Source organism: Saccoglossus kowalevskii, chromosome 19 (assembly GCF_978046115.1).
Source record: "Saccoglossus kowalevskii chromosome 19, keSacKowa6.1, whole genome shotgun sequence".
Classification (NCBI taxonomy): Eukaryota; Metazoa; Hemichordata; class Enteropneusta; family Harrimaniidae; genus Saccoglossus; species Saccoglossus kowalevskii.
Genome location: NC_140659.1, coordinates 14806075 through 14830843, shown reverse-complemented (window position 1 = coordinate 14830843; position 24769 = coordinate 14806075). Strand labels below are relative to the sequence as shown.

The 24769-nt window shown below is 34.6% G+C and overlaps 1 protein-coding gene across 2 annotated transcripts in view; it reads right to left on the bottom strand.

The window, feature by feature from the left end:
* Positions 1–6512: 6512 nt before the first annotated feature.
* Positions 6513–24769, bottom strand: part of LOC102801874 (vitamin K-dependent gamma-carboxylase-like) — a 47382-nt gene continuing 29125 nt past the window's right edge. The window contains exons 7-18 of one of the 2 annotated variants that reach the window (XM_085493954.1): positions 23270–23376; positions 22189–22352; positions 21378–21532; positions 20457–20597; positions 19642–19773; positions 12745–12896; positions 11741–11910; positions 11255–11385; positions 10164–10308; positions 9538–9706; positions 8906–9063; positions 6513–7458 (exon numbers count right to left, since the gene is read on the bottom strand). In XM_085493954.1, coding sequence (XP_085350080.1) covers positions 8949–9063; positions 9538–9706; positions 10164–10308; positions 11255–11385; positions 11741–11910; positions 12745–12896; positions 19642–19773; positions 20457–20597; positions 21378–21532; positions 22189–22352; positions 23270–23376 — 1581 coding nt within the window. In that variant the 3' untranslated portion in view covers positions 6513–7458; positions 8906–8948. Of the gene's footprint in view, positions 9064–9537; positions 9707–10163; positions 10309–11254; positions 11386–11740; positions 11911–12744; positions 12897–19641; positions 19774–20456; positions 20598–21377; positions 21533–22188; positions 22353–23269; positions 23377–24769 lie in introns of both variants that reach the window. The other variant, XM_085493953.1, reaches the window with a different exon arrangement.

The following is a 24769-nucleotide window of genomic DNA, read 5'->3' as shown; positions in this document are numbered from 1 at the left end:
TATAGTACAACAATGACTCAATATTCGTATAAGTAAAATGAAAATTGAAATTATCAATACAATTAGCTATACTGCAACTAAAAACAAATATTTATCTTGAGGCGGGTCTGAAATTGACTTAAAATGGCAATGTCAAATATTTCAAATACTTTTCATCTATAATGGAAAACTGAATGAAAAATGTAAAGGAAAGAATGTAAAGCAGCATAATACTAGATATAATATTGTTCCGACAATCCCCGAGACATAATATACGATACACCACGTGATAAAAAGCGGATTAGGTATCCCAGCATTCAATTAACTTTTTAGAGAGCGTTCTCGAGTCAGTGTTACACGTGGTTAAACACATATAAACACTGATGAGCGATCATCACTAACGATTCTTCGAGACATATATTATTGTGAGCGCATGAAAAAATGATGGAATGATATAGCTATACATTGCTCAAAACTCAGCCATTGCTGCCCGTGTAATGTAGCTATTTTGTTTGAAAAACAGTGTGGTCTACTGCAATATTGCCGTTCCATTCTTTCTTGCGACCACAGTAAGAATTGTCTTAAAGTGAGGTTTAAACCAAACCCAGATATTCTACAACTAGATATGTTTTACTTTAATGTGTTTTTTTTCCAGAATTGATAACGAGCATTTGTATATGTTTATCTGTGCTCGTTAGGTAACCTAGAATCATATCAACATTTTTTGGAAGAAATCCGCGAAACACCGACGATATGGGGAGAAAAATTATCCCGCAAACGATATAGAATGTTAGTTTAAGTGCCGGAATGATGGCGGCCAGACTTTTGTAATTTTCATATAACATTAGGTATCAGCTACTGTAACACTTATTACTTCTGGATTGCGCAAATTATCGTGGTTTGAGAGACAATCAGTCTATAAACTACTTCCAGCTAATGAAAATATAATATTATACCACAATAATCGCGAGATCTCGCAAGATTGTCCCGCATTGTGCGATATGTTTGTGGCTTGAATATCCATTCGTTTGCAGTTGATATAAATAAATACTTGTTCTCTTGTTATTACACGTTGTAATCAACATAATTATTATACACGAAGGCATGGAAGTTATTATTACTGTGAATTAATCACTTCAAACCGTGACCATCCATCTACGCAGCCGCAGATACACGCAGACGATAAAAAAATGCGAGTTTTCGAACGTTCTGAGAGTGGAATTTGTGTTCGAATTGACTAAACACGGGAACTATTAAAGTTAGTTACTGACACTATTAGACTGATTATCTCGCGTAACGTTTAGTAACACAATGGAGAAACACTCGCCACTATATTATTCATTCAAATGAAACGGAAGAAGCCTTTGTGTAAATGTGTGTAATGAGAGAATTAATTGAACAAATTTTAATCAATTATTTACGACATTTATATTGATGACAAAGGCGCGATGTAAAGTGCATACTCCAAAGAAAATGTCGCTCATTTGTTTAATGAGGCCCTAGTAAGGTGTTGAATGGGGCCTGGTAAGGTGTTGAATGGGGCCTGGTAAGGTGTTGAATGCGGCCTGGTAAGATAATTTATATAAAACAAACTAGAAACAACAGAAGCACACCATTTTATTTGTTTATAATATTATCTAGAACATGTAATTTCAATATTCTTAAAAAGGAAATGAATTGGTGTATATATGGTAAAATGACAAATGAGTTTAACTAATATATTTAAACCAACCACCGATGGTTGAGGCGCATTGTAAGTTTTGAACTCTCTATAAAGACAAGGCAAGACATACCACCTAATAATGACAATGTCAAATTTAGTAACTGACCAAGTATTTATATTATTGTATTTGTTAGTAATGACTTATTTCTATCATAAATCCATGTAAAACTATCCAGACAACTAAAGGCAGTGTGGCAGCTGATGGCGAGTATCTGTTAGTCTGAGTAAATAAATGTTTACAATCGTTAACAATATTTTTCACGTGGGTGCAGCTCAAATTAATATAGACAATCATTTCTATTATCTGGACATATTTATTCTTATAATGATATTACGATTTGTGTGTGAAGTATTTAGAAAACAATTTAGAAAACAATAGTATAAATGAGAAAAGAAAGAAAAGAAAAGTTTTGTTGTCGGAGTTAGAACAAGTTCAACAAACAATACTTGTAGATTTCTTTATGCGTTGAAATCAAAACATAACAAAAAATAACGTGGTACAAAAATTCGAAACTCCAAAAAAAAAATAATATCGACATTGAAGTTGCATTCTCACTTTGTATGATATGTAGAAAACTATTCACTGACTCCTGTAATCGTCATGTAAGTTTTGGAGAAGTTGGTGGGAATCCTGATCCTGAAATCGAATCAGTGTAAAACACTTTTGAAGCACATACAAAAGATTACGACAATTAAAATTATGCTAGCTTCAGTGTTCCAATAATTCCGGATTTGTGGCCATACAAAGTATGTCCATTTGGTCTAAAACAAAAAAAAAAACGAAAAAATATATAGAAAAATACATAAAAATATTTTGTAGCAACATTTGAGCGGGAAACATCAAACACTTGAGTAATTGTTTTTACAAATAAACCCACACAATTGTTTCCATATTTTTAAAAATATTCTGTTCATTTGGTACAAAATTAAATGAAATTATTTCAATGAGTAAAATACATAATAATGTATATAAGTTACAGCAACATTTTGGTGAAAATTGTAAACTTAGAAATTTCAGAATTTCTTTTAACAAAAAGTAAATTCATAGAAATTACACAACTAGACGTAACGAAACGAAAACACGAGCTGTAGCAATTGTGAATGCATAGCCTTCTATAGTAAATATTATAACAGCTCCTCTATAAACACTAAATATTTATTTATTCTATTTATACTTTTTCTGTTTTTATTCAACCATGACTTAAGTAGTTCCATGGTTAAATGTTGATATAATTATTTTATGTGATACGAAGTTTTTAGTTGACGTAAGAAATAGCTATAATTCTGTTCTAATATATGATACTGAGCAACAACAAACGATACTGGAATTTACGCACATATCGCAATATTACCGATGTCGTAATTTACTAAATCGTTTGAATGTCTTTTTGGACATATTTATTTCAAGGTCACCCACAAATTTGCAAAATTCTGAAACTGGTCTTTGGAATATTATGTTCTGCCGTAATTTGGCTGTAATTTGGCAAGCTGAATTCGTGATGTTGCTTATATAATCACAGACCTTAGAAAACATGTCTATGGTAGCCGATATTCGCATTCACTTTCACAAAAAATGCGATAGATAGAAACATCAATTTTTCGGGCCAGTAAAGCTAGCATTGCCCGCCACAGTGCCTAGAGCACGGACTGTTGCTAATTGTTTTCAAGATGGCCGCCATCTCTCAATTGTCGCTGGATTTTGTTTATATTACATCCTGAATATTAACGTTTTTTCTCGCAGAATGTTAATATGCGACCCTGTCACTCCGGTACAACGTCCACATACTCTGACTGTTAGAAACATAGGGATGGGAGAAGATAAAACTTGTATTTTTCATCGTTCGTTTCTCACAATAATGTTGCTGTGTTAGTTTTTTTCTTTTCACTAATATGGTTTATCTCTAATTTTTTCTCTAGAGTTTTATCTGTAAATTGTTTTTTTTAAACCCACCCTCTCGTCACAGATTTGTTAATGGCCAGCCCCTTATATACACATTTAAGGAAAATAGGTAGGCATTCCAGAGGTCTACGAACTCTTATACAGACTTTCACAGACTCCTACCCACATATGATCACTTGCGTATAATAGAACATTTATGATATACACTATATTTACTGGGAACCCCAGTGAGGGCGCAATTTGACTAAACATATCACAACTCAATATTAAAACTAACGTCGACAACCAGACCCTCAACGTCAAACTACAATGCAGTTTCCATGTAACAGAATTGAGTTGTACAGTGGTCGATTTTGATAGGGAAAGTTAAGAAAACAAATTAACAAAATGATTTTCAAAACTTTGCTCAGGATTCATGACAATTCTGGTAACTTCTCTACTTTAAAAGCGACGTTTCAACTTTTAAACTTTTCATGCAAACTTTCCTGTCCGCGAAGTTTGTAAACCCTTTTAGCGTTTAAACACTTTTCAGACAACTTTTCCGCCTTTTCTACAGAAAACATTTTGTTATTTGATTTTTGGACTACTCTCCTGTCTTTAAATATGACTTTTGAACTTCACAGGTGGCCATTCATTAATTTTCAGGGTAGTGACAACTTTCCTGGCTTTTCAGGTTTTTTTTTTCTTCCTTTGAATGCCACTTTTCAATTTTTGATAATGACTTTTCTGAATTTTCAGGCAATTCTTAGGTAAAATGTCGCAGCTTTCCAAATCAAAATTTCAGACTGCTTTTTCAGGTTACTTTCCCTCCTTCAAAAGCGACTTTTTCGAACTTTGTTTACAAGTTGACTTTTATGACCTCTCAGGTAACTTTCCCGCTTTCAAAAAGAGATCGATGGTTGCGATTGTTGACGCTTTTGAAAGCTACTTTTTGAACTGTGCAAATGACTTTCAGAACTTTTCCCACCCTCAAAAGCACATTTTGCCTTCAAGATTGACTTTTCGATCTTTTCAACTATCTTTGTTTCTTAAATTTTCAGGTATCGTATCCGACTACTAACTCGATGATTAAAGCTTTTGTTTCAGGCAACTTTCCCATCTTTTAAAGCAGCTTTCCGATCTTTACTTATGATTTTCGTGACTATTCAAGTAACCTTCCTGCTTTCAGAAGTGTATTTTCAAACTTTTGTGACTTTTCATGCAATTTTTCCGCTTTTGAAATCGACTTTTCTAAATCGGAAGACTGATTTTATTACTTTTAGGAAACATTTCTTGCCTTCACAATCGAAATTTCGTAATTTTTAAATGACTTTTATGGCTTTGAATGCCACTTCTCGAGTTTTGTAAAATTTGAAAATTTTTATGCAACTTCTTTAATGGCTTTTCGGGCAACTTTTTCGCTTTCAAACGTGAATATTTTTTTTTGCAAAAGGTTTTACATTTTGTGACTGTCATGCATTTTTTGCGCTTTTTTAAAATGTTTATGTGAACATTGCAGAACACTTTTGTTACTTTATAAAACCATTTCGCACTTCAAAAACGAATTTTTGAAACTTTGCAACTTGAAACTTTCCTGCCTTGAAACGTGACATTTATTATTTTGCAAAAAGCTTTCGAGGCATTTCAGAAAACTTGCGTTCCTTCCACAGGCATTTTTAGAACTTTGCAGACATTCGTGACTTTTCCCAGGTAACTTTCCAGCCTTTAAAATCGACTTTCAGAACTTTGCAAATGACTTGTTTGACTTATCAGTCAAATTGTTCAAGTGACTTTCCCGCCGTCCAAAGCGACTCTCCAAACTTTCCTTGCAAACTTTTAAAGTAACTTTCATGTCATCAAAAGCGAAAACGATTTGTTTGCACTTTGCTGACTTTTTTTAGCTTTCATAAATTTCTTTCGACCTTGAAATTGGCATTTCAAACTTAAATAAACAGGCGAAACACAAGATTCAAACTCACGCACACGGCGTCGAGCCTCGCCACTAGTAAACAGATTCACCTTGCGTATTTCCATCTAGTCACGATGAGGGCGCCACACAAACAACGTATACACGTATATCCGAGGGGACAAACCATATACCTTACAGCACAGTCCACCACCCGAGATAATTGCCGAGGAAATCATTAAAAGCGACTTTACGAACTTTGCATGTGGCTTTCGTGTTTTTCCAGGGAATATTTCTGCCTTCCATAATCTTTTAAGTAACTTTTCCTTTCCCTGCATCGAAAGCTATATTTCAAACTTTGCCAATTGCCATCGTGACTTTTCAGGCAACTTTCATGTTTTGAAAGTGACATTGTAACTTCGCAAAATGCATTCCTGACATTTAAAAAAACCTGCCGTCTAAAAGCCACTTCTAGAACTTCGCAAACAACTTTTGTGACGTGTCAGGCAACTTTTTGGTCTTTGAAAGGGAAATTTTTTTCAGACTGTTTTTATTGCTTTCAAAAAACTTTACCGCCCATAAAGAGGTATGTCAAAACACCACAGAAATGAGGGCGCTCTATATTTGATTGAACTACTTTTGAACAGCAATTTCAAATCAATGGCCTCTTAATCTATCATGTTTCAGTGCTGCATTGCTACAAAAAAAGTTGGTGATTTCTAGGGGGTTGTTGAACACATTAAAAAATACACAAGGTTGTGACACATTTATTTCTAATGTCACATTTCAATACAATTGCATATTTGCAAATCAGAAAGCAGGAGCAGGAATGCCAATGCTTCGGTCATAAAGAGAATTTCATCAGATACATATCATGATCATAATAGCGTTTTTTTTTGTTTTTGTTTTTGAACGTACTAGTAAATGTTCAGACCAGGAAAGACACAATGATGACTGATCAGCCACACACACAACATTCTGCCATTATTATATGGAAGGTTGAAACGAATAGAAAAACAGAAAACGCAATTATACATACTGCAATGTTTTATTTCATTAAGGACAAAATATATATTATGAAACTGACAATACAATAAGCTACAATATAAAAACTTAATACAATTTCACAAATTAAAAATTAAAGCATTTCCAGATTTGTGTTATACATAGCACAACAAAATCTGTTTTTTAATTGTTTTGATCAAAAGAGAATATTTCTTATGGAAAAAATGTAAGAAGTTGAACTTAGAACTGTAGCCTAGAATTTATGTGACATTCCACTTGTTATATGTCACTCCATTAATGCCTAGGTTTAGTGCTAGTAATATCTCATTGTTGAAATACATGTAGCCTAGAATTTATGTGACATTCCACTTGTTATATATCACTCCATTAATGCCTAGGTACAGTGCTAGTAATATCTCATTGTTGAAATACATGTAGCCTAGAATTTATGTGACATTCCACTTGTTATATGTCACTCCATTAATGCCTAGGTACAGTGCTAGTAATATCTCATTGTTGAAATACATGTAGCCTAGAATTTATGTGACATTCCACTTGTTATATATCACTCCATTAATGCCTAGGTACAGTGCTAGTAATATTTCATTGTTGAAATACATGTAGCCTAGAATTTATGTGACATTCCACTTGTTATATGTCACTCCATTAATGCCTAGGTACAGTGCTAGTAATATCTCATTGTTGAAATACATGTAGCCTAGAATTTATGTGACATTCCACTTGTTATATATCACTCCATTAATGCCTAGGTACAGTGCTAGTAATATTTCATTGTTGAAATACATGTAGCCTAGAATTTATGTGACATTCCACTTGTTATATATCACTCCATTAATGCCTAGGTACAGTGCTAGTAATATCTCGTTGTTGAAATACATGTAGCCTAGAATTTATGTGACATTCCACTTGTTATATACCACTCAATGTCTAGATACACTGCTTGATCTTCAAAGAATAAAGTTCATAACCATTTTTTTATTCACAGAGAGAAATAAAAAAAAAACATTCAGAGAAACACACTGAATATGAAAGCTGTCAGAGGAGTAGATATTTAACAAACACATTCACAAAACAGATAAAGTAATATAAAGAGCATTAAAGAACATATGAAAAACTAATTTGAACCTGAATAATATAAAAAAATTACAGTGTTCTGCTCAGCTTTACGTCAAAGTAGGGTGATAATTTGCTATTGTGATGAACAACTCATTGTTTGTATTATAGATGCAAGATATATACATGTATGTGACATACTGTGTGATGTACATGGTATTTGTGAAGTATAAACCTGATTGGTCCAGGTATGTATGAGATATGGCTTTGTGGAAGTGCCTTTGCTCAAACAAGATGACTGCCAGTCAGCCATTTTGGATTTGACAAAAATATGTTTATCCACTATTTTGAAGCCAATCTGAATAATAAAATGGAGTGCATCGAGGTTCCAACGTATGTACCAAGTTTGAGCAAAATCTATGCATGAAAGACTGGGATTGGTTTCTGGAATGGTGAAAAAAAGTCAATTGTGCAAACATGTATTGCAGATAAAATGTATGAAGTATTTGTGAAGTTTGAACTTGATCAGCTCAAGCAGATATGACTGGATATGGATGGATGAACAGACGCACAGAGGTCAATCGGTAAGTCCCAGTTTTTGGACTTTGTTTGAATATGGACCAATTAGCATAAAATGATGATTAATTAGAATATGCATTGTGAAAGGTGACAACAGTTGATGGTTAACCCTTTATGTGCCATGATTTTTTCCCGCCAAAAAGTAGGTAAAATATTTTGTCTATTTTTATTTATTTTTATATTTTGTACTAAATAGTTATAGTTATAGTTTCCCACTGGGTACACAGCTTGATCCAAATTTTGGTAAATTTATGAAAAAAATGTGTCAATGGTAACAAGCCATGCATGCCAGAAATGCTTGATATTTGATGATTTTTTAGCACAAAAATAGCCACCATTTGACCATTTTTTATAGGATCGTCAAACCAATATATCTGTATATCTATGACATAATGTATAATGAATATTTAAAATTTGAACATAACCAGACACAACCAGTCAGAGATATGGCACTAGAACCACATTTATTAAAACAAAATGGCCACCAGTCAGCCATTTTGAATATTATCTGAAAACAAAATGATGTGCATCAAGGTCCTATAATGTCCAACGTATATACCAAGTTTGAACAAAATCCATCTGTAAACAGCTGAGAAATTCTTGATTTTGATGTTTTTTAGAACGGGGACTAACAAAGGATGGCGATTAAAAGGCACCCAGGGAGAACAAAGTATCCTTGTTTCTCTGAATCAATTTCACTTGGCTCAATAAAAAGCAAATTTACTATAAATAATACAACAAATAGTCTAAGAATTCTTACAGGGTATGATATGTTTTGATATTTCCAGTAGTTGCTATGACTACTATAAATCATCTGAGTGTGTCTGCACGGCATCTGCGGAATCACTCATAGTGTCCTGTGTTGAATGCTCAGCACCAAATATTATATTCTGAAGGGCTTCTCCTGTTTTATAAACACTGCAAAAAAAACAACAACAAAAAACAGAAAAATATTAATGTTACTATTTACTAGCACAAAAATGGCTGCCATTTGGCTATTTTGAATCAGATATTCAAACCAATATATCTATGTCATGATGTATACCGGTAATGAATATATAAAATTTGAACATAATCAGTCAAAGCATGGCAGAGATATGATGGCACTAGAACCACATTCATTAAAAACAAAATGGCCACCAGTTGGCCATTTTGAATGCAATCTGAAAAACAAAATGACCAGCAGTCAAATGTCAATGAATGAAAACGCAATTGTCATGCATATCGGTGTTATTATGACTTTACTTTGTTCACACAAATGTACAAAAGATGATGATCTAACATGAAACTCCAAAACATAAGTCCTGGTGCACACTACATCTGACGAGGACTAGAGCTGCATAGCACAAATTGTTAATATTTTGGGGTATAATAATATGTTTCTTTTCTTACCTTCTCTGTAATTGCTGATATCTTTTACTGAAAAGATTTTGTACACTTTCCAATGCTGTCTTGTTTTCAAAAACATCAATTGATTTTATATACTCCAGTCTCAGTTTGATTTTCTCTTCTAAATTAGGATCAGTATCAAGGTCTGTGTTGTTATGAATACTGGCATCATCTGATAATGGGAGAGAAACAGTTATACAAAGCATGATAAACGTATATTAAATAGTCAAAGTCACCATGCTGCTGTTTGAATTTGTGTATAAACTGTTACAATGTGTTTTACTATGAACTGGTTTCAACCAGTTTTCGGTGTATCGCATTGCTGAAGATGACATTTGCATCTAATTTGTATTGGTCTTGAGAAAGTTTACAGCAAAGTATAAACAAAGAAACGCAGCGAGAGTATCGACTGATGTACTACGAGTAAATACATGATATTCATGTTTATTCATTATTAATATACAATAATCCAACCGATTAGTGCATAGAACCAAGCAAATTTGTGGAAATTATTGGAACATTTGCCATTTTTCAAACACTGCATAATTGTTCCATATTTGGAATTTATATTTTTCTTAAAAAGAAAGGATGCAGATAGCTTACATATGACTCACTATAAATTAACTCACCTGTACTTTGCTCAGAGCTGTTCCTTTTCTGGTACTCTTTAACTTTCTTGTTAAATTCAATCTCAGTCGTATTTTCATAAATATACATATAACATGATGGTGTTTCAGATATTGTAAATATTTTGTGATATTCACCAGCGGGAAGCTATCAGAAAAATATGAGAATTATCTAGAGTACACACTCGTATCAATCATTTGCATTTTAATCACACGACCAACTCTGATTACCAGACAGAGAAATTGTAATTTTCTACAACTACATGTATGTTAACGAATCATTTTCACTAAACATCATAGCAGTTAACGATATACATCGTATTTGCTTTATTTATAGTGCATGCAGTTATGTAAATTATAGAGCTCTTTTTTCGGTCAATATAAGTAATATTTGAATGATTCAGTATACAACAAATACGATTTTTAGTTTTATTTGGGTAAAATGACATTCTAATATATTTTGGCGAATCAGAATTTACCCACCATGTAGTGCACTTCTAGATTTTGTATTTAAATTTCGGGGCTATAGATGGGTGAGGTTCATGACGAAATCAACAACAACTTCGGAATATTTCAACAAACTGGAAGTAATACTGACCACATATTATTTCCACACATAAACAAAGCAGTTTACAAAACAGACGACAGGCCTGACAACAATAATTCAAACTAGGATTCCCTGTTTTGATCAGTATATCATAAACCCACAATCACTGTAAATAGTGCTGACAGTTATATGAATTTATTTAGTTATATACTGTAAAATACTTTATTTTCGCTTGGAATTAATTTTCGCTATGAAGGAATGATTCAGTGAAAATAAAATCCAGCGAATATACTTTTTTCCCTATATTTTACATTCAGCTCATCAAAATTCAGTGAAAATAAATTCCATACAAAACACCCAAAAAGTCTTTTCAGCGAAAAATAATTCCAGCTAAAATAAAGTATTTTACAGTAGACGTTTAAGCCAGTTTATTCACTTTGGTGGCAGAAACTCAGGTCTTCTAATGCCTGATATAAGACATTGAATGCTTCAGCTAATCATATGGCGAGATTCAGACTAATGAGAGATATATACATTGTGGGCTTACTTGAACTTTTTCTCCTTCAGACACAAATACGTTAGTATCATTAGATTCTATATGAATACGGATTCTTCCACTCAATACTTGTACACTGGTATTCCTAAGATCTTCACTCACAAAATTCTCTAAATATAAATCTGAAAGTAATTCAATCAAACATTTAGCATCCTCAATAACATACTCTATATCTGACAAAATAACATAACATACAGAAACAGGCTGCCATATGACAAGAGTTGTAATAGACCTTGAGTGCAAATGGGAATCAAGAGCCACAAGACTTGATTTAACCGCAAAAAGTGTTCCATTTTTGTTGGCCCACTGTTTCTTATACCATAGTTCCATATGTGTGTGAAACTGTGGACACAGGACTCGAGAGAATGAAACCCCTCTGGCTCTCAACAAGATTTCTGCGGTCATTTGACCATTGGTAGTTGCAATTGTTGAACAGACCCCAATGAATGTATAGAATATAATAATAGGTTATGTTACCTGGAAAGTCAGCAACAAAAACAACATCAGTATCTGAATCTAGAGTTTCTTTTATTTCAGCAAACTTAGATCGCCATGGAGACAGTTCTACAAGTAATGGCAGCAAGTACGATGTCGGCTGAAGAACTGACCAATCAGCTTTAACTAAATCCACTCTAGGATCCCAAACTCTGTCAAGACAAAATAATAATTTTACTGTTGTTAACTCATTCAATTTGTACATCTTTAAGAATAATTAATCATTGTAATAAAGAGAAAAAAATGATTATACCCTATACTAGTTTAGCTCCAATGCTTGTGACATATGTATTACAAAAATAGTTTATTCCACAGCTCAGATATTGTCCCCAAATTAACCGAATTTATTGTATATTTTTTCGGAAGTGAATAAGTCCAAGCAACCAGTTGCTAACTGAAGAAGCCAAACATAGTAATTGTTAGCAAATGTTCACTAACAGGTTCTCTTGTCTAACCGAGCACACTAATTCAAATAACTAAAATCTTAACTTTGCAATCAAACCATCTTTAACTCATTAATTATAAGTTAAGAGACTGAGAAGCAGGATTGCTTTCACAGGGTTCACGACATCAAGTGGTAGACAAACTATCTTTGCCAGATTTCATCAGCAGCTTTAAGAGAATACCGATGCCAAAAATCACCGTTGTGGAGCAGTTGGGAGTCAAGATCAACTCTTCAGACTTACCCCAAATACCGATGTTTTCTTGTGCATGAAAAATCACAAAAAATCACAACGGAATCTCGATTTACTCAAAATATATTACGCTCTCAAACCATCACTACAATTGTTTTTTCTAGCTCAATGCATGCTTTATTTTCAAAGAAAAAACCTCTACTACATTCTTAATCCACAGAATAAAAAGACCAAAATTCGGCAGGTCAAAACCATTTCCAAAACTTAGCCTCAAAGTATCAATGATTGAATCGGATTACATATGAGTATATATGTATATACAATACAGCATTTAATTGAATTATTCCTTACCTCTGTTGAAATCGGTGATTCATAGACATCCAGACATCAAAATAAATCTGTGGTTCTGAGATATTGTATTCTATTAAATGTTCTGATATGCAAGTACTGTATTGTTTTAACATGTCACCATGAGATGCCCACCTTCTACTACTACTCCACACCTATCAGTGAGAAAGCAAGTACTGTATTGTTTTAACATGTCACCATGAGATGCCCACCTTCTACTACTACTCCATACCTATCAGTGAGAAAGCAAGTACTGTATTGTTTTAACATGTCATCATGAGATGCCCACCTTCTACTACTACTCCATACCTATCAGTGAGAAAGCAAGTACTGTATTGTTTTAACATGTCACCATGAGATGCCCACCTTCTACTACTACTCCATACCTATCAGTGAGAAAGCAAGTACTGTATTGTTTTAACATGTCACCATGAGATGCCCACCTTCTACTACTACTCCATACCTATCAGTGAGAAAGCAAGTACTGTATTGTTTTAACATGTCACCATGAGATGCCCACCTTCTACTACTACTCCACACCTATCAGTGAGAAAGCAAGTACTGTATTGTTTTAACATGTCACCATGAGATGCCCACCTTCTACTACCACTCCATACCTATCAGTGAGAAAGCAAGTACTGTATTGTTTTAACATGTCACCATGAGATGCCCACCTTCTACTACTACTCCATACCTATCAGTGAGAAAGCAAGTACTGTATTGTTTTAACATGTCACCATGAGATGCCCACCTTCTACTACTACTCCATACCTATCAGTGAGAAAGCAAGTACTGTATTGTTTTAACATGTCACCATGAGATGCCCACCTTCTACTACTACTCCATACCTATCAGTGAGAAAGCAAGTACTGTATTGTTTTAACATGTCATCATGAGATGCCCACCTTCTACTACTACTCCACACATATCAGTGAGAAAGCAAGTACTGTATTGTTTTAACAAGTCACCATGAGATGCCCACCTTCTACTACTACTCCATACCTATCAGTGAGAAAGCAAGTACTGTATTGTTTTAACATGTCATCATGAGATGCCCACCTTCTACTACTACCCCACACCTATCAGTGAGAAAGCAAGTACTGTATTGTTTTAACATGTCACCATGAGATGCCCACCTTCTACTACTACTCCACACCTATCAGTGAGAAAGCAAGTACTGTATTGTTTTAACATGTCACCATGAGATGCCAACCTTCTACTACTACTCCATACCTATCAGTGAGAAAGCAAGTACTGTATTGTTTTAACATGTCACCATGAGATGCCCACCTTCTACTACTACTCCATACCTATCAGTGAGAAAGCAAGTACTGTATTGTTTTAACATGTCACCATGAGATGCGAACCTTCTACTACTACCCCACACCTATCAGTGACAAAAGCAAGTACTGTATTGTTTTAACATGTCACCATGAGATGCCCACCTTCTACTACTACTCCATACCTATCAGTGAGAAAGCAAGTACTGTATTGTTTTAACATGTCACCATGAGATGCCCACCCTTCTACTACTACTCCACACTTATCAGTGAGAAAGCAAGTACTTTATTGTTTTAACATGTCACCATGAGATGCCCACCTTCTACTACTACTCCACACATATCAGTGAGAAAGCAAGTACTGTATTGTTTTAACATGTCACCATGAGATGCCCACCTTCTACTACTACTCCACACCTATCAGTGAGAAAGCAAGTACTGTATTGTTTTAACATGTCACTACGAGATGCCCACCTTCTACTACTACTCCATACCTATCAGTGAGAAAGCAAGTACTGTATTGTTTTAACATGTCACCATGAGATGCCCACCTTCTACTACTACTCCATACCTATCAGTGAGAAAGCAAGTACTGTATTGTTTTAACATGTCACCATGAGATGCCCACCTTCTACTACTACTCCATACCTATCAGTGAGAAAGCAAGTACTGTATTGTTTTAACATGTCACCATGAGATGCCCACCTTCTACTACTACTCCATACCTATCAGTGAGAAAGCAAGTACTGTATTGTTTTAACATGTCACCATGAGATGCCCACCTTCTACTACTACTCCACACCTATCAGTGAGAAAGCAAGTACTGTATTGTTTTAACATGTCACCATGAGATGCCCACCTTCTACTACTACTCCATACCTATCAGTGAGAAAGCAAGTACTGTATTGTTTTAACATGTCACCATGAGATGCCCACCTTCTACTACTACTCCATACCTATCAGTGAGAAAGCAAGTACTGTATTGTTTTAACATGTCACCATGAGATGCCCACCTTCTACTACTACTCCACACCTATCAGTGAGAAAGCAAGTACTGTATTGTTTTAACATGTCACCATGAGATGCCCACCTTCTACTACTACTCCACACATATCAGTGAGAAAGCAAGTACTGTATTGTTTTAACATGTCACCATGAGATGCCCACCTTCTAACTACTACTCCACACCTATCAGTGAGAAAGCAAGTACTGTATTGTTTTAACATGTCACCATGAGATGCCCACCCTTCTACTACTACTCCACACTTATCAGTGAGAAAGCAAGTACTTTATTGTTTTAACATGTCACCATGAGATGCCCACCTTCTACTACTACTCAACACATATCAGTGAGAAAGCAAGTACTGTATTGTTTTAACATGTCATCATGAGATGCCCACCTTCTACTACTACTCCACACCTATCAGTGAGAAAGCAAGTACTGTATTGTTTTAACAAGTCACCATGAGATGCCCACCTTCTACTACTACTCCATACCTATCAGTGAGAAAGCAAGTACTGTATTGTTTTAACATGTCACCATGAGATGCCCACCTTCTACTACTACTCCATACCTATCAGTGAGAAAGCAAGTACTGTATTGTTTTAACATGTCACCATGAGATGCCCACCTTCTACTACTACTCCACACATATCAGTGAGAAAGCAAGTACTGTATTGTTTTAACATGTCATCATGAGATGCCCACCTTCTACTACTACTCCACACCTATCAGTGAGAAAGCAAGTACTGTATTGTTTTAACATGTCACCATGAGATGCCCACCTTCTATACCAAACTATTGTGACAATACAACTATTCACAATATATATCTCAGAATAATTAAGTTAAGATAATGATTAAGGTGGTCATTATTTAAAGGTACACTATGGACAGGTGGTCATTATATAAAGGTACAGTATGGAAGAGTGGTCATTATATAAATTACAGTATGGAAGGGTGGTCACTATCTAAAGCAGACTATGGAAGGGTGGTCATTATATAAAGGTAACCATGGACAGGAGGTCATTATATAAAGGTAACCATGGACAGGTGGTCATTATATAAAGGTAACCATGGACAGGTGGTCATTATATAAAGGTAACCATGGACAGGTGGTCATTATATAAAGGTAACTATGAAGAGCTGGTCATTATATAAATGTACATCATGGACAGGTGGTCATTATATAAAGGTACAGTATGGAATGGTGGTCATTATATAAAGGTACACCATGGACAGGTGGTCATTATATAAAGGTAACTATGGACAGGTGGTCATTATATAAAGGTACAGTATGGAAGGGTGGTCATTATATAAAGTTACAGTATGGAGGGTGGTCATTATATAAAGGTAACTATGGACAGGTGGTCATTATATAAATGTACACTATGGAAGGATGGTCATTATATAAAGCAGACTATGGAAGGATGGTCATTATATAAAGCAGACTATGGAAGGGTAGTCATTATATAAAGGTAACCATGGACAGGTGGTCATTATATAAAGGTAACTATGAACAGGTGGTCATTATATAAATGTACACCATGGACAGGTGGTCATTATATAAAGGTACAGTATGGAATGGTGGTCATTATATAAAGGTACACCATGGAATGGTGGTCATTATATAAGGTAACCATGGACAGGTGGTCATTATATAAAGGTAGAGTATGGAAGAGGGTCATATAAATGTACAGTACGAACAGGTGGTCATTATATAAAGGTAGAGTATGGACAGGTGGTCATTATATAAAGGCAGAGTATGGAAGGGTGGTCATTATATAAAGGCACTCTATGGACAGGTGGTCATTATATAAAGGCAACTATGGACAGGTGGTCATTATATAAAGGTACACTATGGACAGGTGGTCATTATATAAAGGTACACTATGGACAGGTGGTCATTATACAAAGGTACACTATGGACAGGTGGTCATTATATAAAGGCAACTATGGACAGGTGGTCATTATATAACGGTAACCATGGACAGGTGGTCATTATATGAAGGCAACTATGGACAGGTGGTCATTATATAAAGGTAACCATGGACAGGTGGTCATTATATAAAGGTAACCATGGACAGGTGGTCATTATATAAAGGTAACTATGAACAGGTGGTCATTATATAAATGTACACTATGGAAGAATGGTCATTATATAAAGGTAACTGTAGACAGGTGGTCATTATATAAAGGTAACCATGGACAGGTGGTCATTATATAAAAGTAACCATGGACAGGTGGTCATTATATAACAATAACTATGGACAGGTGGTCATTATATAAATGTACACCATGGACAGGTTGTCATTATATAAAGGTACAGTATGGACAGTTGGTCATTATATAAAGGTACACCATGGAATGGTGGTCATTATATAAAGGTAACTATGGACAGGTGGTCATTATATAACAGTAACTATGGACAGGTGGTCATTATATAAATGTACACCATGGACAGGTTGTCATTATATAAATGTACAGTATGGACAGGTGGTCATTATATAAAGGTACAGTATGGACAGGTGGTCATTATATAAAGGTACACCATGGAATGGTGGTCATTATATAAAGGTAACCAAAGACAGGTGGTCATTATATAAAGGTACACCATGGAATGGTGGTCATTATATAAAGGTAACCATGGACAGGTGGTCATTATATAAAGATAACTATGGACAGGTGGTCATTATATAAATGTACACCATGGACAGGTGGTCATTATATAAAAGTCCACTTTGGACAGATGGTCATTATATAAAAGTAACTATGGACAGGTGGTCATTATGTAAATGTACACTATGAAAGGGTGGTCATTATATAAAGGTACAGTATGGAATAGTGGTCATTATATAAAGGTACAGTATGGACAGGTGGTCATTATATAAAGATACAGTATGGAATGGTGGTCATTATATAAAGGTAACTATGGACAGGTGGTCATTATATAAAGCAGACTATGGAAGGGTGGTCATTATATAAAGGTAACCATGGACAGGTGGTCATTATATAAAGATAACTATGGACAGGTGGTCATTATATAAATGTACACCATGGACAGGTGGTCATTATATAAAAGTCCACTTTGGACAGATGGTCATTATATAAAAGTAACTATGGACAGGTGGTCATTATGTAAATGTACACTATGAAAGGGTGGTCATTATATAAAGGTACAGTATGGAATAGTGGTCATTATATAAAGGTACAGTATGGACAGGTGGTCATTATATAAAGATACAGTATGGAATGGTGGTCATTATATAAAGGTAACTATGGACAGGTGGTCATTATATAAAGCAGACTATGGAAGGGTGGTCATTATATAAAGATACACTATGGACAGGTGGTCATTATATAAAGACACACTATGGACAGGTGGTCATTATATAAAGGTACACCATGGAATGGTGGTCATTATATAAAGGTAACCAAAGACAGGTGGTCATTATATAAAGATACACCATGGAATGGTGGTCATTATATAAAGGTAACCATGGACAGGTGGTCATTATATAAAGATAACTATGGAAGGGTGGTCATTATATAAAGGTGCATTATGGACAGGTTATATAACAGATATGGGCTAGAGCCATTATATAAAGGTGCATTATGGACAGGTGTTATTTATATAAAGGTGTACTGCATAAGGGTAGTCATTATATAGAGGTGCACTATGGAAGGGAAGGGTGGTCATTATATAGAGGTGCACTATGGACAGGTAGTCAAGTTATATTACAGATATGGGCAGGTGGTCATTATATAGAGGTGCGTTATGGACAGGTAGTCAAGTTATATTACAGATATGGGCAGGTGGTCATTATATAGAGGTGCGTTATGGACAGGTAGTCAAGTTATATTACAGATATGGGCAGGTGGTCATTATATAAAGGTGCATTATGGAGGGGTGGTCATTATATAGAGGTGCATTATGGACAGGTAGTCAAGTTATATTACAGATATGGGCAGGTGGTCATTATATAGAGGTACATTATGGACAGGTAGTCAAGTTATATTACAGATATGGGCAGGTGGTCATTATATAAAGGTGCATTATGGAGGGGTGGTCATTATATAGAGGTGCATTATGGACAGGTAGTCAAGTTATATTACAGATATGGGCAGGTGGTCATTATATAGAGGTGCGTTATGGACAGGTAGTCAAGTTATATTACAGATATGGGCAGGTGGTCATTATATAAAGGTGCATTATGGAGGGGTGGTCATTATATAGAGGTGCATTATGGACAGGTAGTCAAGTTATATTACAGATATGGGCAGGTGGTCATTATATAGAGGTACGTTATGGACAGGTAGTCAAGTTATATTACAGATATGGGCAGGTGGTCATTATATAAAGGTGCATTATGGAGGGGTGGTCATTATATAGAGGTGCATTATGGACAGGTAGTCAAGTTATATTACAGATATGGGCAGGTGGTCATTATATAAAGGTGCATTATGGAGGGGTGGTCATTATATAGAGGTGCATTATGGACAGGTAGTCAAGTTATATTACAGATATGGGCAGGTGGTCATTATATAAACATGGTAGACTTATATACATGTAATATACTTGGCAATTTCAGATCAAAGTATGAAGCTATAATATCCTTACCCCTGGATTAAGATAACCAAGTTCACCCGTCTTGCTGTCAATGTAGGTGATTTTGATGTGTTGTAATTCCCAGGTATGTACCATCATATCCCATGAGTACCCATATAAACCATTGGTCCAGTTATTATAACCCTTCACAAAAAATATATTACAAACATTTGCATTAGCGACAAAAAACAAACTAGTCTTGGTGTTGATTAATAATTAATCAAAATACTGTTGTAGTAAAATGATTTCTTTTTTTTTCATGTTAATTTTTGGCCAGATGAAGATAATTCCCCAATAACAATAGGTCTTGATCAAAATTATTAGAAAAATATGGAAAACATTTGGTATTAAGGTGATACCATTTGAAATGCATTAATTATTCACTAGGTTTTAATTTTACTATTTTTGATAATAATTAAAATACGCTAAATGCACATGAACATGTAATATAACAATAGACCTAATTGTTTCCCTGAAAATTTAACTTAAAACCCGAATATGCTCAAAATATCAAAATCGTGAAATTAAATGGTTTTACAGTACGAGTGAAACCTGAGTACATCACGCATCATGTTCGATACAGGTCCCACGTGATGTATACGACGCTGTTAAAATAAATTATTTGTTTATATAAAATCTGAAAGTGTGTAGAAGCTTTAATGTGATACCAATGTGAAGTGAAATCAAACACCACCGTCTGCGTTTAGAGTTGGTGTAAACATGGTATTTTACACAGTTTGTAATTTCGCCAGGTTCTGTGGGATACAATAACAACATCTGAAGTGAATAGAAACGAAGTGAACGTTAACATGACCAAGAATTCATACCTTAGTTATAAAATGAGAATAAGGTAAAAACATCTGTATTGCCAAATAAGATAAAACAATAGCACTCATACTGTAATGTCTTCTTGTCAGCCTTGTAGGTTTTAATGACGATTTCAAGCATTTGGAATCTCCATTGCTTTCCTGTTGATAAAATAACACAATAAATGTTAACATAAATTAGTTGAAAACACAGTCAGGTTTAGTTTTGGAAACATGTCCCAATAGTTTATGTGGTCGTTAACTTTGGTAAACCATTTAATTTCATTACTAGGAATTTTCCCATTTTCACTGACTTACTGAATTCACCAAAATTCGTCACATCACGCATAATTTCATACGTCTTGTACAATATTTAAATCCATTATTTTATTAAATAATTTTGAACTAGGGCAAAAAACTTGTTTGATAATCTGGTAGTGCCTGTATTTGGCTGCTGGTGTACACATCTCTATATCTGAGCAACTACTTGCCAATTGCATTTAAGTCTCATACTATCAATAACCTATCAGAACTTGTGTTACAGGGCACTTTCTAGTGTTGTCCAGTAAGGCTTGCAGCAATTGGTTGACAAATCAGGGCTTACAAAAAGTGAAAACAGACTCTATGTTACCACAACTGGTCCTGCATGTGTACATTAGTGTAGTGCTATGATTTTTAACCAACTGTAAATTAATTTACTTGAGCTGGATTGAATTTTGATTGAAAAGACATTTTGGTTGCAATTATTTTCCCTAATTTTCGATGAGTTGAATGTAAAATTTTCACTGATCCATTCCTCCAGTAAAAAAAAAAAATCCAAATTAAAATAAAGTTAATTATAATAATATTTTGCTTTACAGTACTATTCTTACGGACATACATGTGTTTGAGGGAACTAATTTCCCAAAGTGACTCGAAGTCCATAAGTTTATATTGACTTACTTTATTATCATAAATACAGTGAATACTCGGCTGGGCCACTTCCACTGAAGGGTACATACGTTGAAGTATCTTTGGAAGACGACGGAGGAGCTTCTTTGGCCAATCGGCATAACAAAATATAAACATAGTTGCTAACATTGTCCACGGAAACATGCCTAGAACAAAACAATGTTTAAAGTTGCATTCTCATTTTTAATGATCGACAGAAAATCTTTTATGGACCTATGTAAGCATCATAAAGGAGGGGATTAGATTCTGTATAGTTCATGAGAAATTAAGGAAATTGGTCTTAAGCGGTTAAAACAATGAAAAGTATGTTAGATTTGGTGAGTAGACAATATTGTCTATATAATTGATCATCTCTACCTAATACTTTTGTTCTAGCATCTGTATAATGAATCTCGCTTGTTTTTTTCAGGTTCTGTTTAAATCTTTATTTTAGTTAAATCTTATTTTGCTGACAATTGTTCTGCATGCATTGCCGTATGTGACAATCTTGGACTAAAACTGCATTCAAGCATTACTAACAAATAGTGGTAGCGATTGGAACTGATGATATAAACTACAGGGCCTCATCCTTGATTAGTCACTTCCAGTGACTTGCCCTACCTTCTACACCTTCCCAGGTAGCTGCTTTATCACTGATTGCTCTGTTGCTTTAGAAATTAAGCTCAAATCTGATTTTATCTGTGGGATCCCAGTATGCAGTGAATCGCAAAGCTATACTGGTTACCGCCAGGTCAAAGGTCAGCAGTGGATCACATAATCACATTTCTATCAATTAGCGAAAAAAAAAAAAGGTCTTAATTACCGATTGAGAACATGAAGAAATTCATTCCATGGAACATTAAACTGAGAAATATTCCAATCGGCCGGGTTTTATCGAAAAATAAGAGGTATCCAGCCATCAGGTCATAGTTTAATCCACCCATATGTACAATGAACAACCCAACTTGATCCTGTGTCAAAAAGTATCTGGAATTTAAAATTAAATAGTAAGTTAGTATTTTAATTAGGCTAAAATTTAGTCTTGACAGACACTGGTCAAAATAAACCATGTAACATCGGCAACCTCTAAACAATGATTTGCATTTGGCTACACAATTTATGAATAACAACTTGTGATCTACCGGGTATGATCAAAAAAGTAAAGAAAAACTTTTCTGGAAATATTTATGATGCTAAAACGGATTAGAAATAGTAGACAAATGAATTGATACAGTGATTGAGTGATTACTGGACTGAGTGAGTGAGTGATTGATTGAACAAGTGAGTGAGTGTTTGAGCAAGTGATTGATTGGTTGATTGATTGATTGAGTGATTGATTGATTGATTGATTGATTGATTGATTGATTGATTGAGTGAGTGAGTGAGTGAGTGAGTGAGTGAGTGAGCGAGCGAGCGAGCGAGTGAATGTGTGAGTGTGTGTATGTGTGTGTGTGTGTGCTACAAACGTTGTGACGACCTCAATTTAACTTTTCACCGACTTGTGAAGACAGGAACTACATTGTGACGACTCTGACTATTTTCATAATTTATATTAATATTCAATCAAAATTAAGTCAAGTTTGCGAAGCTTAAATTTCGTAAAAGGGGTAGGTAGGGTTCAATTTATATTATTAATAATATAGCTGTACCATACCTAACCCCTTTACTAAACCTAAGCTTCGCAAACATTTCTATGTTTCAAGTTAAAGTCACGTGATATTCAACTTATTTTTTTTTAATTAAACTTGATTATAAAATGCAATTCTAAGTTGTATTGCATTGTAATTGAGTTTAATTAAACTCCAATTAAAACGCAATCCTATATAGGAACATAGAAATAGTTCATATCGCAACTATATTAAAAGTTAATGTGTGTCAACGACGGTAAGACATGTTTATCTCACCTGAATGGTTTGAAAACCCAATGTAATGCCAGACTCTCCATAGAATACCCACTCACCCAGTCATCATCTAACTTCTTTAGTCCAGCAATGAAATAAACTAAGAAAACCTGAGAGAGAATAATATAATTACAATCTATGAAGCATAGAGGTTTTATGATTACACTAACACATGGCACAAAATATACCATCATTTCTTATGTATATTACACAGTAGCACTCCATATCATATTTACTCTATTAGAAGAGCACTTTTCTTCAGAAAATTGGGGACAAAAATAGAAAACAATTTTGAATGAAAAAAAAAATTGACTTCAATTGTGTCTGTTGGCTCCAAAATTACGGTTCATTTCCAGAAATATTGAAGAATAAATAAAAAAAGTGAAGAAAAATTTTGGCGATAAAGTCTGGTGGTGAAAAGAAGAATTATACAGCAAATATGTAGTAATAGTATATAATTAGATGTAAATGACAGAGTATTTGAACTTGTGGATGCTTATTAGTATACGCTGTGGTTTTGTGAAATATGTAGTTTATGTCATGGCATAATAGGCCACGCAATGGTTCACTGGTGATTATAAATAAATGCTAATAAAATTTGCAAAAATCAAGTGTTTTGAACATTAAAAATTACACTTAAAAACTCAAATTTAACACCTATTTCTCACAACTTTCCATGCTGTAGTTCACTCAACTTGGGGTAAAACATTGTAAGTGGCGCCCTCTGGCAAGAGATGCAGGATTGCTTTTGTTTATTACCAAAGTAGGGAATAACATATAGAAAGCAGTAAATTGTGAACAATATCACATGATTGTAGAGTATGTTTTTATGTGAAGTGATCTAACTATTGGCCGTTGCACTTGTTTACGATTTGCAACTGGTTGGTAAGAACTGGTCGATCATAACGAAAGGTAAAAACAAGACATTAAAAATGACACAGTCCCCGTTAAATTTTTGAAAGTTCTCTTTGTGTTCGTCATATTAAAGTGGGGGGGGTTGTCGCGAGCTATCCTTGAAACTTGAGTTCCAAGTGGCGTATACAACAGATTGTTTATTTACATCAAAACACATGTTCTGTGTAGTAGTAATATGACCAAAAATAAAAACAGCCGTTATTAGGCCATCTTTGATCTGATTATGAATCACACTGATAAGTATGATGTATGTGCCAAATACGAATGAAAATGGTACATAAATTGTGGAAATATAGTAGTTAGGCCAAAAAGTCAGATGGCTGTCAATCGGCCATCCTTGACCAGATTTTGAAAAAAAATTTCATGGACATGCATCCTAACATTTGAATGAAAACTGACAGAGCACGTCCAAGATACCGCATAAAAAAAAAAAAACAAGATGCCTGCCAGTCGAACATCTTTGATCCAATTGCGAAATAAATCGTCATGAACATGTATCATAACATGTATAATCTATGTACCAAGTTTGAATGGCAACTGACAAAGCATGTCCAAAATACAACATTTTCAAAAAACAAGATGGCTGCC